This window comes from Arachis hypogaea, chromosome 20, assembly GCF_003086295.3.
Source record: "Arachis hypogaea cultivar Tifrunner chromosome 20, arahy.Tifrunner.gnm2.J5K5, whole genome shotgun sequence".
NCBI lineage: Eukaryota > Viridiplantae > Streptophyta > Magnoliopsida > Fabales > Fabaceae > Arachis > Arachis hypogaea.
This window is the reverse complement of record NC_092055.1, coordinates 9,215,550-9,231,812: the sequence shown is the minus strand read 5'-3', so window position 1 is coordinate 9,231,812 and position 16,263 is coordinate 9,215,550. Positions and strand designations below refer to the sequence as shown.

The 16,263-nt window shown below is 32.4% G+C and overlaps 1 protein-coding gene across 1 annotated transcript; it reads right to left on the bottom strand.

Annotated features, from left to right (window-relative positions):
- Nucleotides 1-276: 276 nt before the first annotated feature.
- On the bottom strand, nt 277-3,317 carry LOC112783729 (uncharacterized). Its single transcript, XM_025826776.3, has 4 exons — nt 2,167-3,317; nt 948-1,127; nt 802-853; nt 277-706 (listed from the first exon to the last, which is right to left on the bottom strand). Exons 1-4 carry the CDS (start codon nt 2,427-2,429, stop codon nt 617-619), a joined length of 585 nt encoding a protein of 194 aa, XP_025682561.1. The 5' UTR covers nt 2,430-3,317; the 3' UTR covers nt 277-616.
- Nucleotides 3,318-16,263: the final 12,946 nt, after the last annotated feature.

Genomic DNA, 16,263 nt, shown 5'->3' with positions numbered 1-16,263 from the left:
ACGTTTTTCGATTAGGGTTTAGGGTTTCGGCCTATTGATTCTTGCAAGGGATGTGCCTGTGTGCCAAGCATTCGACAAAACACACAAACAAAAGTTGAAAGAGTGCAAAAACTACCAAGTCAGAAGAGTCTTAATGAAAGGGTGTTATAAATCATGAACAAAAAAAAAAAAAAAAAAAAGCAGATTCAGCATCTCACTTGAAAAATTCACGATTTGAGTAAAAGCAATTTTGGGGATGAATTTCAAACACACTGAAAAATAGGCAAACAAAAGCAATAAAGCAAAACTGGTGTTAGGATACCAGCAACCGAAGGCAATTCAATTGATAGCATCAAACACTTGTCTGATCTGTTGAAACATGAAACCTATATCTCTCTACCTGTAGCAGTTAATATCAGCCGCCTTAACAATCAACCTAGAAGTCGAAACGAATCTTAGCTCTTACAGTTAGCAACAATTTTGGAAAGGATAGCATGCAATAACATCATGCTACTCTATCCATGCCACAAAACTTCAAACCACATTTTGCAACAGCTACCAATCAATCATTGTCAATGTGTGTTAGAAACTCTTTCATCTATGTCAGTACTATTCCTCACTTGAATCGTCGTGAGGCTTAATCTGTACGGAATTCATCGTATTGAGGCCGGAATGTCCCGAAAATGAGGTAAGGGAATACTACCATGCAAGCCATGAATAGTGTGAACTGCAGAATACAAAAAGCAATATGGTATTACCACAATTTTACCTTTTGGCAGCAAATGAAATACGGACAAATGCGAAACCAAATTGTTAATATACCAGAAGAGGAAGCGTCAAGAAATTCCATATTGGCCACAAAGCAAAGGTGAACCTAGAGAAGTCGAAGTACACAGAGTCGGCAAAACAGGGGTATACTGAAAAATAACTTGCAATGGAAGATAAATAGAAGACATGTGGATCCTTACAAGCAAAAAGAGACTACTCCAAATGCTGTGGCAAACGGCAAGACGCTGATGCTCTGTATCTGCCATTTTTTTAACCCCCACTTTTCATCAAATCTCTGGACACTCCACGCCAAGACACTTGTATAAACGAAAATCAATGCGTTCAAACTGACACCTATCATCCCAAGATATAAAGGCAGTCTGCAATAGAACTAAGGAGAAGATAATGAAAATTGTGGTTCTGAAATTAAGTCAAATATTAAAGTCTCTCAGAACCACAGCAACTATACAGTTTCCAGATTCCCCCATTAACTCAAATTCAGCCATCTTCAAACACGTATAAAAACACAGTCTCCATACTCATCATATACATCATCTAACCGGGTTTTCATAGAAAAAAGGAAAAAACAATTAAATAGAAAGCAAAGATTAAAAAATCTGTTACGATAGTGTTTCATTCAATATATAGTTTACATACATGTAGATATAATCTATTAAAAGAAAAACAGTTGGATATAAATGACCAGACATAAACACCCATCTCCACTTTCATCAAACAGAAGAAAAGGTTAAACTAGTTTTCTTTTTCAAATATGCATCCTTAATAAGCAGCATATGCTTCAATATAACTTAATTTCTCAATCATTTTTGGATCTGTTAAAATGGACAGCTTGACAATTTTTGCAATTCCAACAAAACATTTTGGCCTAATATAGAGATTTCAATTAACTTAAATAACTTCAATTTATACACAATGTTCCATATCTCACAATGTGGTGAATGAACTTGATAATCCCCAACACCTTTCAACTAATGCCCATTAAGACAAAATATTAAGCTGAGCAGATCTACACAATTTCCAACTAGGAGAACATATTCTCTTATGCAAATTGCAAGACCAAGTCATGTACACATTCTCACCAATGATCAAGTTGTTTTTCTATTTCTCACAATTGTAACAAGACCCGAATAGCTGCTCAATGATGAGTATATGCATGTAACCAGGTCATGCACAACTTTCACATAAGAGGATCTGCCCCATTTCAAAAAACATGGTTTACAAATTCAACATGCTCCACAACATTCATACCTCTAAAATGACAGTGAGGATTAATCTAGTCAAGATTTATAATTGTTACCAACCTACCAATACCATTATCTTTGGTAAGATAACAAAAGTGATAATGCATTAACAGATAGAATTCTAATTGTTATGCATAATTGTGTTGTTACTTGTTACCTTCTAATTCGATTGTCATGGCACAACAGATATATGAAATTGGAATGCCGATCACCAAAGTATAGAATGAAAGCAGCTGAGGCAAGCCAAAGAAAATTCTCCAGCACCTCAATCCATGTCTTGCGCGCCGGTGGCGGAGGCAGAAAATACCGCTGCCTCGAACATGCATCATCCTCTAGGTCATCACCACTGCTAGCATACCCTTGACTATGTCTCTGCCTCATAAATCCACCTCCAACCCCAACAGGCGTTCCCCCAGACATTGCAGCAACACTTTATACAAACAAAACTCACTACAAATGCCTCCAAATTAACAACAACAAATCACCAATACCTGTCTATATAACTAGATCCCCAATCTTATGTTCCCTTCAATACAAAGTCAACAATTTTGCATAAGGAACAATCAACATTAAAATAGAAACACTTTTGATCTCCAAAGCCAAATGATGAAAATTGAATTCCTCAAACAACTTTTGATCTACAGTAGAGTTCCCAATTATCATCCCAAATGAATCCCTTGTCGATGAGATTCAGAATCCAGAATTTTACATTGAACACATATAAAATTGAAATCCATACCAATGGCTGAGACAAACCGAGGGATAGAAATCATTGTCACGTCTCAAAAGCTCAAGCTAACGAATGATCCACATCCACCAAAGAATAACGCCATGTTACTAATGACACTTACCCAGTTACCCACCTCCAATATCCATGCAGAAAGCAAATATCTTCCAACAAAAATCCTAGATTATTATATGAATAAAACTGATTTGGGGATTCAAGAGTCTAGCGCAAGTGAATAGCCCTCAGGAGAAATTGGAAGAGACCCAGTTGGAGCAGAGGGGCAGAAGCAGTGAATCTTGAGAAAAGGAATGATTTTGATGGTGGGTATGTCGGAAAGAGTGAATCTCCGGTTGCAGTAACGGAATGAAGAAGCAGAGAAGAGAGAGGGTAGCAGAGTGGGTTGTGCATGCGTGAGAGAGTAGGAAGCAAAGAAAGAAGAAGAAGAAGACAAAGGGTTAGGCCACTCTTTCTTGAGTTTCTTCTTCCACCATAGAAAAGAATTAAAATGTGGATTTGGCTCTGAAGAGATTCGTTCCTTGTGCGCCTATGCTCTCTCTATTATGTAAGAGGAGACTTCGAATGTTCCTTTGCCTCATATTTTATCCCTTTTTTCAATTTTTTTTTTTGAAATTTTATTTTTTGGATTTTCAATGCTCAATTTTATTAATTTATTAATTTAATTATGTAAATAAAATTTTATTTAAATTATTTAAAATTTTATTTGCAGAAATATGTAATGTGTAAAAAATTTACGGTTTCAGGGACGGTTTGGTAAAAATAATTGGTGAAAAGGATGTTTTGGCTTTGAAGTTGCAACAGACTCTTGAGAAGGTTAGAGAAGCTGTGTGAGATTATGAATCATCTATGGCTCCAAGAAGCGATGGGTACAACATGAACTTCATAAAGAAGTGTTAGGCTGAAATTGGTTCTGAATTCACAGAAGCAGTGTTGGGTTTCTTCCTGACTTCCAAGCTATCGGCGGATGTTAAAGAAATCAAAGACCTTAGGCCGATGAGCATAGTAGGGTGTGTGTATAAAGTCATTTCGAAGATGCTGGTTAGGAAAATACGAGCAGTTATGCCACAGCTAGTAGGTGAGACACAAAGTGCTTTTGTTAAGGGATAGAAGATTCATGACGGAGCTCTTATTGCATGTGAAACTATTCAATAGATTAAATCGATAAAGAAGGAAGCGGTGATAATAAAGTTAGACTTTCAGAAAGCATATGATAGAGTCAAGTGGAGTTTTGTGGACCTTGTGCTGCAAAAGATGGGTTTTGAATGAAGATGGAGGGGTGGGTGATTGAGTGTATAAGTACGTGTTCTATGTCAGTATTGATAAACGGCTCGCCATCTAAGTCGTTTAAGATGGAAAGGGGCCTGCGACAAGGTGATCTACGGTTTTCATTTTTGTTTGTACTTGTCATTGATGTTCTACATAAGATGTTTGGGGAAGCGATAAGAAATGAGCACATATCTCCGCTACTGGTTGGTAGAGATCATATTGAGTTGTCGCATCTTCAGTTCGCAGATGATACTATTCTGTTCTTCCCTCTGGAGGAAGAGACCATTAAGAATTACAGGAGGATTCTTCGTTGTTTTGAATTGATGTCGGGGCTAAGTATTAATTTTGATAAATCTAACTTGATTCTAATTAACTGTGATGATCAGTGGGTACATTGTATGTGTAGCATGCTGGGTTGTAAGGTAGCCTCTCTTCCAGTTAAATACTTGGGGATCTCGTTAGGAGCTAACTCGAGGTTGGTTAAAATTTGGAAGCCAATTATAGACAAAGTGGAGGAGAAGCTTAGCATATAGAAAGCGAAAGTACTCAATAAAGCTAATAAGTTGGTGCTCATTAAATCTGTATTGAACAGTCTCCCTGTATATTATTTGAGTTTATATAAAATGTCAAAGGCTGTTGCAGAGAAACTGATCTCCTTATAGAGAAGATTTCTATGGAGTAAGGAGGATGGAAAGAATGGTATGACCTTGGTCAGGTGGGAGGTGGTGCAGGCTCCCAAAAAGTTTGGCTGGTTGGATATCGGGGATGCCATGATACTTAACACAGCTCTTCTATTTAAGTGGTAGTGGCGTTTTTCGAAGGAGGAGTGTCCATTGTGGAAGAAGGTGGTTTGCTCTTGTAAAAATCTGAACCCAAATGTGTTGCTGTCCTCCCAGGTATTACCTGTCCAGGGTCCCGCGAAAAGATATTTTGCCAGATATAGTTTAAGGATCAACAAGTAAGACAGAAGATGATTACTGGGTTGTCTATGGAGATTGGTGATGGGAGAGGGACTCGATTTTGGGAGGATGTATGGCTGCGTGGCGGTTCTCTAAAAGATCAGTTTTCGAGACTTTTCTCAGTTTCAAACTAAAGAGGATTCGTTATAGAGGATTGTGGGTTATAAGATTGGTTAGAGTGGAGATGAAACTTCCAATGGAGGCGAGAGCTATTCCAATGGGAGTTAGATTTGGTGAACTAGTTGCATGATACATTAAGACTGGTCAAACTTGCTTATGACAGAGAGGATAGAGTTGTGTGGAAATTTGATAAATAAGGTGTATTTTGTACTAACTCTTTTGTGCAAGTGTTGCAGACGGAAATGATTCCGGAAGATATAATAAGTTACCGTTTTACTAGGACAGTTTGAAAATGTCTAGTTCCACTAAGAGTTGAGTTATTTGTCTGGTTTGTTTTAACTGACAGGGTCAATACGAAAGAAAGACTGAGTCGATTTGGGATTGTTAACCAGAAAGATGTTGTATGCGTGTTATGTAACAAATGTGTTGAATATGATCACCACTTGTTTCTTAGTTGTGAATTTTCTTGCCAGGTTTGGTGTGCATGGATATCATTTGTTGGAAGGCAATGGTCGTACCCGGGGACGCTAAATGAACATTTTTAAAGTTGGACTGAGTTATCAACTAGTGAGAAGGAGCGCAAGAGATGGATGATATATTTTTTTGCGATTATTTGAAACATTTGGTTAGAAAATAATAGAAGGATTTTTTAGAATAGAGGAAAAGGGGTTGACGAGATTATCCATCTGTCCTTTATGAACTATAAAGAGTGGTTAGGTATGGATCCCTTTTATTATTGATGGCAATGTAAAATATGATAATGAGATACTATTAGTGTTTTTTGCATTGGTTATTTTTCACTATTTGTTTTAGGTTGGTTTTGTTATCCCCTTATGCTCCACTTGTGGCTAATTTTTTTTATATTGGAGGAGTGTGTGAGTTGTGCTTGGTTATGGTGCATACAGGTGTTAGACACAGGTGTGGGACATGGAGAAATCGGACCGTCCGAGTTCTTTGTTAAAAAATTCGTTGATCACAAATCGGACCGTCCGATTAGTTTTTGTTTTTGTTTTTTTTTTATTTAACATGAAATCGGACCCTCCGTTTACACTTTTTGTTTTTTTTTTTTTAAATTTGAAAACGGACCCTTCGTTAACAATGTTTTTTTTTTCTTTTAAAACAAAACGGACCATCCGTTTTTAGTTTTTTTTTTTTTAAATCAAAACGGACTGTCCGAGTTTTATAAAAAAATTATTTTTTTTTGTAGATCTCCTCTAATCGGACCGTTCGAGTTCCTTGCTCTAAATCGCTTGGTCCAATTTCAGCCTCCTGACACCACATGCAGAAAAAGCACTCCTATTTTCCATAATGCTGTTACACCCCACACTTTCCTCCATATTAAAAATAAAAAGCGTCCACTTGTTATGTTGAGATTTTATTTTTTTAAAAAAAAATTTACGATTTTACACTTATCTTACGTATTTTAGATACACAAATAAAAAATTAATTAAACATAAAGTTTGAATATTATATATCTGAAATATGTTACAAATGAGATCTGCTTAGATATATATATTTAAGATATTGTGCATCCGAGATAAAATTAAAAAATTTTTTAACTTAGTATATTTGAGATATGTTATGATTTAATTTAATTTAATTTTTTTATTTCATCTAATAAAATTATAAAATTTTAAATTTAAAATTTAGATAGATATAATTAAAATTAATAATTTAATTTAATTTAATTTAATGCAAAATTTAATACTTGTATTTGAGATGTATAACAATAATATAAAAATATAAATATATTCGTTAATCCGTATATTAGTAAATAAAATATTTATTTTATTTGTAAATAAAAGATTCCATAATAAACACGTGGAAGGTGTATGATTGCTAGTGACAATGAGATTAATGGTTTTGGTTGCTCATCTTTGTAGCATGCTCAAAATTAAAGTGAAAGATTCTTATTTTTTTTTATTTTGAAATGTGAATTCTTCGTACATAGAAGATATAACAAATAACTTCTTAATTTATTTGATATATCATTGGTATTTATATTGATGAGTGTATGTTGAGTTAATATTTAATTTAGTGTATGATACATGAGCTTTAATTTAATCTTTAATTATTTTTATTTAATTTTTAAATTTTATAAATGTATTTTTATATTAGTTTTTAAAATAATTTTTAGTACAAAAATATTAATAAAATACTTATATAAACAATTAAATGTCATACATGTCTGTATGTCAAAAATTAGTTCAAAGACTATAATATAAATTATGTTCATAAAGTTTAAAAATTAAATAAAGACAATTAAAATTTAAAAAATTAAATTAATATTTACATACAAATTTAGGGATTAAATTAAATATTATCTTATGTATGTTATATTAATCATTTCTATAATTAATTATATGTTAAAAACGATTATATATGTGAAGATATCTCTAACCTCATTCATGATAAGAAGCTTAAATTCTCTTACTCAGGAAGTAACGCATGTCCTTTCTACTGTAAGTCTGTAACTGAAATCTCTATACTACTCTCAGCTCTTGTTATTAAATATATAGTAGTAAACACAATATCTTTTTATTTGATTTTTTTAAATAAATAATTTAAATATTTTATTTACGAATATAAATAATTTGTAACATATTTATTAATTTTTATTCTTTTACATATTTTATTTAGATTATTTATATTTTGTTTACACCGTAAATAAGATAAGACTCGTTTACAAATAAAATATATAAAATTTAAAAAGTTACACATAAAATTAAATAAAAATCGTATCTTATTTGTTTACTAATTTTAATTTGTTTACATAAACAACATATGTAAAGAAATAAAAATTGGTATATATATTATAAATGATCTATATCCATAAATAAAATATTTAAATTATTTATTTAAAAAAATCTCTTTTTATTTACTATACTTAACTCTTTATTGTATAACTTAAGAACGTATTAATAAGTTATTATATACATATATAATCTAATTTAAAAATATCAATAGAATTTACCATATTAGTTAATTTTAGGACATTTTTTTCTACAGTATTTTTTATAAGAAATAATAAAAATATTAAAAAATTAGTAAAATTTATTATTTTTTATTAATAATTAAACAATAATATTTAAAAATATAGGTTAAAAATATGTTATAAAATTATTAGACTAAAAAAATTGATTAATAATTAAAAATATTAGTAAAAAATAATAAATTATACTGATTCTTGAACTTTTTTTATTTCTTACTCTGGTAAGACATAAATTAATTTGTTGTGAATTTTAACTCTATTTAAGAGTTTGATATTGGTTAATAAATTACCGCATGCACAAGATTTTTTGTTCTTTTTTTTTAACTAATTTAACTTGTGCATTAGTATTTTGCACCAACAAGGGTGTTTGAAAATGTTTTAAAATTAAACTTATTTCGATAAATTTTATTTGTATAATTATTTTTTGAAATAATAAACTATGTGCCAACCAATTTATATTTGGATACTTTAGCTAAAAAATAATTTTAAGGTATAATCTATTGTGTTTGGAACGTATGGAAAATAAGCTATGTTTAAGTGATATATTTATAAGAATGATATGAAATGATTATTTATATTATTTAATAGGGTAAAGTATATTTTTTGTCTCTGAAGTTTGGTAAAAGTTTCAAAAATACTCCTAAGTTTTTTTTTTGTTTCAATTTTGTCCCAAAAATTTTCGATTTGCATCAAGTATACCATTGACGGCTAAATTTTTAAAAAAATTAAGACTAATTTAACAATAATGCATAGAAATTATGCTTGATTTGCTTGTATTGAGAGTTGTTCTTATGAAATTGTTATTGAATTGGTCTTAAATTTTTTAAAAAGTTAGCCGTCAGGGGTATATTTGATGCAAATCGAAAATTTTTAGGACAAAATTGGAACAAAATAAAATTTAGGGGTATTTTTAAAACTTTTGTCAAACTTTAGGGACAAAAAGTATACTTTACCCTATTTAATATTTGATACTTGAGGTCAAATTGGTTAAATTATTACAATTCAAAAATAATAAGCTTTTGTTCATAATCATGTAATTATGGCTGTTTATGGCTCATTTTCTTTGGTTACCAAACATTTCCGGTTTAAAATATTATTTCGTCTTTTTAACGTAAAATTAGTTTTACCTTATTAACATTATTATTTTCTATCACAAGAACCTTTTTTTGGAGGGGGAAAAAAACTTTTTTTATGGATTTCCAAACATGCTATAAGTCTATTTCAGAGGGATAGAGAGAAGGCGAACTAAAGCAGTCTTCAAATAAAGAGTTCCTTGATTCTTTTAAATTGGATTGAAAGACTAGAAGATTAGTTAGTTACTCGAATAATACTTGACATTGGCATGTGGATGAGCATATAAATCAATTGTTGAATAAGAGCAATGAGCATTTCTTGTTAGGCACTCCATAGATTGGTTGAATACCAGCTCATACAATGCTTGATGAAGCATAAACTTTTTCACATAATATTGAGAATTTTAAGTGTATTTGGAACACTGATATTTCAATAATTTTAATTATTAATTTTAATTATAAAAAATATATAATATATATTAATTAAAATCAACGGATAAAATTATTAGAATACCGATATTCCAAATACATGTGAAAACTTTGCCATGATATTATGGTGGTGTTGGAACATGATAATAGAGAGCTATAGTACTTTCTAATAGAACAATAGAGTACAAGAATGAATACAAATAAGTGAGAGGGACATGCATGTAATGATGAGTTTGTGAGGCAAGGAACCTCTTAAAGTACTAATGCAATCAATTTTCTGTGATGCTTTATGTTTGGGCTATTAAAATCTACCCATCAAACACACCGAAAGAACCTCCAAAGAAGATGGTGACCCTTAACTACTAAAAAAGCTAGCTTGCACGCCAATGGAGTTGGAGCTTTGGTTAGTGTTAGAATAATAATTAAAATTCAACTGAATATATATCCTATTGCTTCTTTTGATTTAAAAAAAAAAAAAAAACTATTAATATGAATTAATAGGCGATTATTTAGTTGGAAAGTGAATAACAAAGAAACAAAATAAGAACATTAGTAAAAAAAATAAGAAATCGGAAATGCACTAATTTTTAAAATATAAACTTTATTTAAAAAAACAAATTAATAAATTAAATAATGTTTGAGCAAAATCCAATCTTAAAAAGGAGGGTGTAGAAGTTTCTACTCTTATGATAAACACAAAAATGAGTTTTCAAAGAAGCGTGTTGAAATGGAAAATGGCATGTGATAAGGTGGACTAGTGAAGTCTACAACCACAACTTTAGGCAACAATAATAAACTGTCCCAACTCCTAATAACTCCTAGGGTTACAAGATACCCAAGCTTTCAAACTTGCACACTTAATTATGATTAAAAGAGAAATGTACTTATCTCCTGTTTGAGGAAATCCTTTCCTTTTCATGCTTCAAGTTGAAGGAGTGTTAACCTATCTTCGTACATTCTAATCTTATTTATTATTATTTGGTATTGTGCTTTAATTGTCTTCAATTTTTTGTTTCATGTAAGCTTATTTATCATAACCCTATAAGATATCAAAATGATGGAAAATAATCCGTATTAGCTAGCCTAATTAACGTTTTAGGAAAAAGAAGACTTTTAACAACTTTGGGGTCATAATCCCCCAGATTTTTTACCTCTATAATACACTTAATGTTGAGTGTGTATAAATACTTTACCCTAGCAAATGCTCAGAATGAAGAAGAAAATGTGTAATGAAATAGAGAATGAAAAAAAAGTCTTGAGTTTTCTCTAAATCTTAAATTTTAAAAATCCTGACCACAAAGGAAATCTCAGTTTTTGTTTATTCTAACTAGTTGTGTGATGTGTCAGAATGATAAAATAATATGGGGTTTGATAATCGAAATATTGCTTAGCATAATCTGTTGTAAATGACAATGTCAAAATTAAAGTTGCAGGATATGATATAGTCCATGTTTTTAGGTGTTTAAGTATTTTGTGTTCTTGTTGTTTTACCTTATTCTATTTATAGGTCTTTTAGTTTTATACTTTTATGATCCACCATTTTAGTGCTGAGACAAATATAATTTTATTCACGTGAGACTTTGTGAATAATTTTTATTTATTTAAATAAACAATTATTTTCAATTGAGAAAAATATTCAGCATGATTTTTCTTAACTTGTATACATTTTTTTTTTGGACTTAATTTTTCTTTTCGTATTTTTTGTCAGAGTTACATGGATGAGGCTCCAAACCCAGATACAATTTTGTTAAACCGTATTGCTAAGATTGGGCATCAAGCTTGAAAGTATGGGCTTGAGAAATAGTCCAACTAAAACTTTTTTTTCTGGAGTTGGTGGAGAGTTATACTAACTTCACCAAAACTTTAATAAAAGACATAAAAAAAACAGCAATTATCAAATTAGTCAATGAGATTTTTAAAAATAGTTACTTTAATTTCTCACATTTTAAAATACACAAAATAGTCTCCAAAATTTATCTTCTATTAAATCATTCTTTCACTTTAGCCTATGACAACAATAAAAAAGTTTCACGTCCCACCAAGGTTCTGAAAATCGAACCAGTCATGGAACCGCTCTAACTACTGGTTTACTGGTTCATAGGTTCAACCGGTTTGACTGTGGTTGAACCGAAAAAACCGTTTTATAATAAAATAATAAATAAAATATAAATAAACACATTTTTTAATATCTCCGCCTATCTTCGCCAAATACTTTTTCATTCTATTAATTCCCCCGCCCCCAAAAGTACTCAGACAAAATAAGCATTGGTAATGCGGTTTTCTATTTATATTTTGTAAAGCAACATATCTCCAAGTAGGATTAGTTTTTTTTCGAACATTAGAAGTATGTGATTGACTTTCGTTAGATCCGGGAGGAAGAGAAGGTTCATTCGAAGCCGAGTTATTCTCAACATTATTATTCCTAGGTACTTCTTGGTTGATACTCTCATCCATACCTAAATATTACCAGCAATCCAATAACAATACAATCCAATCAAATTATTCAATTGAAAGTTTGAAACAGGCAAACAGGCAATAACAATAACAATCTAATCCAATAACAAATTAACAATACAATCCAATCCAATAACAATACAAAGTTCACAGTTCTGAATCAGTAACTACTAACTTCAGTGAAACAGGCAAACAATTATTCAATCAATTATTCAATCACTATATCACTATATCAGTTCACACTTCACAGTTCACAAAAAAAATAATTATTCAATCACTGTATCACCATATCAATTCACAGTTGAATGACTTGAATCAGAGTTCATAGAGCTTCACTATATTAGTAAATCATAAATTCAGAGTTCACAGAGATTCACTATATCAGAGTTCAATCATAAATTCATAGTTAATAAAAAAAATTACCTAGAGAGCTTGCAAGAGACAGTGGTTGTGGAGGGAGACAGAGACACCAAGAGACATAGACAGGGACATCGAGTGACCAAGGGAGACAGAGACACCGAGGGAGACAGAGCATGCAAGAGTGGTGGAGCAGACAGTGGCTTCGAAGGTTGCGCTGGCTGCTGCGCGATGGATGGGCAGTGAGCGAGCACGAGAAGGTGGCTGTTCGAAGAAACGACGATGGCGGTGGCACGAGACGGTGACTGGACAGAGGTGAGCTCGATGAGATTGAGAGAACTGGAGAGCCTTCGCCTCCTGGATTGAGTGTGTGTGAGAGACTGAGAGGAGCTCGATTAGGGCTTGGCTTGCGCAATGGAGTAACACTATAAGAGTTAGGGATTGCTGGTGAGTGAAACGGCGACGTTTGGTTGCATTTTCAAAAAACTGGTCGGGTCACGGTTCGGTTCGACCGATCGGTTCTCGACCGGTTCACCAGTTTGATGGCGGTTTCTGAAATCTGCGGTTTTGCCTTTTGTCTGAACCACTTTTCTCAATTGTTCATGGTTTGACCGGTTCAACCGGCCAGTCCGAACCAATTTTTAGAACTTTGCATCCCAGCAATTCAACCCAACAGAATACATAAATTCAGTTACAATTTTAGCCTTTATCATCTTATCTTATCTTTATGTTACCTTCTTATCTTATCTTTATTTTTATCTTTCGTAGGCAATGCTCTATATATATATATATATATATATATATATATATATATATATATATATATATATATAGTTTTACCTTCATAATTCAATCAATCAATAATCAATCAAAAAATACAAAGTATAACATTTTTCATCTTTTCTTTTCTTATTCTTTCATAATTTTATCATGGTGTTAGAGCTCCTCTTGAGTTCTGCTGACATCCATGGATAACCCAACCAATTTAGATTTTAAAACCCCTTCAACCTCCTCTCTCACTATGAATAATCAACCTTCCAATTTAGCTCAAAGCAATCTTCTTCGAATTGATGAGCTGCGTCCCTACTTTGTCCTAGGTCAAGGAAAAAGGGCACATCAGCAACTTCATCAGGAGCCTCTTTTTGGACCTCTCGTCAGCTCAGCACTTTTCTTTTATGGCACTTTCTTCCAATAAAGAAACTCATCCTTCAAACCAACTTGGGCTTTTGTCAAGTCCAACTACTCATTATCTTTGTTCTTTTAGTATTTTTTCTATTGTTAACAATTTTTCAAATCAAGATTCATTCTTGAACACTTAGATCATTGATTCTGGTGCCACAGATCACATTGCATCAAATTTGTCTTGGTTCATTCCTTACACACAAATTTCTCCTATTATTGTTCATTTACCAAATGGTTCTCAAAATACCGTTTCTTATAAAGGTATTGTTCAATTTTCACCATCCTTAGTTCTTCATGATATTCTTTATTTACCTCATTTCAACTTTAATATTATCTCCATCTAAAAAATTACTTCAGCACTCAAATGTGTACTCACTTTTTTATCTTCTTCTTGCACTCTACATAGCAACAATTTGGGAACGATTGATTTGGGTAGAATGAGAGAGGAATTATATGTCCTTGAACCCAATTTCGGTAAAAATCCATCCACTACACATTCCATAAATTTCATCCAATCCCATCCATTACACCTTCAAATATATGACATTTTCATTTAGGACACCTTTTTAGACAAAGACTTAATCATTTACATAAATATTTTTTCTTTATTTCTATGCATCATGATGAGGCTTGTGACATTTATCATCTTTCTAAGCAAAAGAAACTTTTATTTTCTCAAAGTTTTAACAAAGCCAATGCAAGTTTTGATTTATTACATTTTGATATTTGGGGTCCGTTTCGACAAAATTCTATTCATAATTATAAATATTTTTTACTATTATTGATAATTTTAGTCGCTTTACATCGGTTATTTTATTAAGGGATAAGTATTATTTTGGTCGCTAACGTTGAGGGTCAGAATTGAAACCGTCCCCAACGTAATTTTTGATTTAGAATCATCCTTAACGTTTTTTTCGTATTTAAATCATCCTTTTTAATAAAATTTTTAATTTTATTCCTAAAATACCCCTACTTTAATAAAAAAATTATAAAATAAAAAAAAGAAAAGAACGCGTTTTGGGGGTGGGGGAAAGGAAATGCGTTTTTGGGGGGGGGGATGGGGAAGGAAACGCGAAGGGGGGAGGGGTGGGAGAGGGGAAAGGAAGAGGGGGAAGGGGAAGGGGGGAGGGGATGGCACCGGCGAAGCTTGGAGCTGTCGTCGCCATCGTCGAAAGAAAGAAGAAAGGAGAGGGGCTGCACTGCGACGGGGGAGAAGAGAAGAGGGAAAGGAGATGCGTTGACGCTGCTAGGGTTCACCGCCGCCGTCGCGTCGTCATTGGGAGGGGGACCCCGTCGGCGCTTCTTCTTCTGTGACTGCCTCTGCTTCTTCTGCTTCTGCTTTTGCTTGAACTTCTGCTTCTGCTTGAGCTTCTGCTTCTTCTTCTGTGACTGAGAGTTGGCCGCTGCCGTCGCGTCGTCATCGGGAGGGGGGGACCCCACCGGCGCTACTTCTTCTTCTGTTGATTTTTTCTGTTTGTGTTGATTTTTATGTCATTTAAATTTTTTTGAATGTTGAATGTTGTGTTATTATTGATTTGAATGTTATGTTATTGTTGATAATGGATTTTTGAATTTGAATGTATGTTCTGTTGTTACTGTTGTTGTGAAAAGAAATGGCTGATAGTGGAAATAGGGGCGGTGACAGTGGTGGAGAATGCAAAATACAGAAAGAACGGTGGCGATGGTGGAAATAAGGGGGTGGTGATGGTGGAGAATGCAGAATGAACGGTGGTGGCAGGAAATGCAAAATGAACGGTAGTGCAGTTGGGGGTATTGTTGTGTTTTAAAAAATTATTTTATTCAAAAGGACGATTTTAATACGAAATAAAACGTTAAGGATGATTCTAAATCAAAAATTACGTTGGGACGGTTTTGATTCTGACCCTTAACGTCAGGGACCAAAACAATACTTATCCATTTTATTAAAATCAAAAGGAGAAGTGCAAAATCATGTAAAAATTTTTATTACTTTAGTTGAAATACAATTCAACTCTAAAGTCAAAGCTATTCGTTCCGATAATGGACTAGAATTCATTTTACATGATTTTTTATGTTTCAAAAGGCATTATTCATCAATGTAATTGTGTTGAAACTCCTCAACAAAATGAAAGGGTGGAACGCAAGTATCAACATATTTTGAATATAGCTCATACTTTTATGTTTCAATCTAATTTACTATCATCTTTTTGGTCTTATGCTGTTAAACATGCTATTTATTTATTTAATAGAGTTCCATCATTCGCAATTAATTTTAAAACTCCATTTTTATCCACCAAATTATCATGACCTTAAAGTTTTTGGATGCTTATGTTTTGTTTCTATCCTAATGGCAAACAGATCAAAATTTGATCCAAGAGCCAAAAAAGCTGTATTTATTGGTTTTCAACATGGTTTTAAAGGATATATTGTTTATGTTTTAGAAGATAAAGAATTAAAATTTCTAGAAATGTGATTTTTTATGAAATGATCTTGCCCTTAATCACAAAAAATGTTCAATTCCATACACTTAGTCCAACATTGACAAACTTTCTCACCTTTTGCCATCTCATGGATATTAATAGACCTTATCTGATTATAGTCTATTTGTTAAATTCACTAGTACTCAAATTTCTATCCTTCTAGTTTATGTTGACGACATTGTTCTCACTGGTAATTCCATTTCTGAGCTTGCTGCCAT

Excerpts from the sequence above, each read along its gene's own strand:
- LOC112783729 (XM_025826776.3), bottom strand. The coding sequence starts at position 2,429 with ATGTCTGGGGGAACGCCTGTTGGGGTTGGAGGTGGATTTATGAGGCAG. Across the intron at positions 854-947 it reads GGAGTAGTCTCTTTTTGCTT|GTTCACCTTTGCTTTGTGGC; the intron begins GTAAGGATCCAC and ends CGACTTCTCTAG. Across the intron at positions 707-801 it reads TCTTGACGCTTCCTCTTCTG|TTCACACTATTCATGGCTTG; the intron begins GTATATTAACAA and ends TGTATTCTGCAG.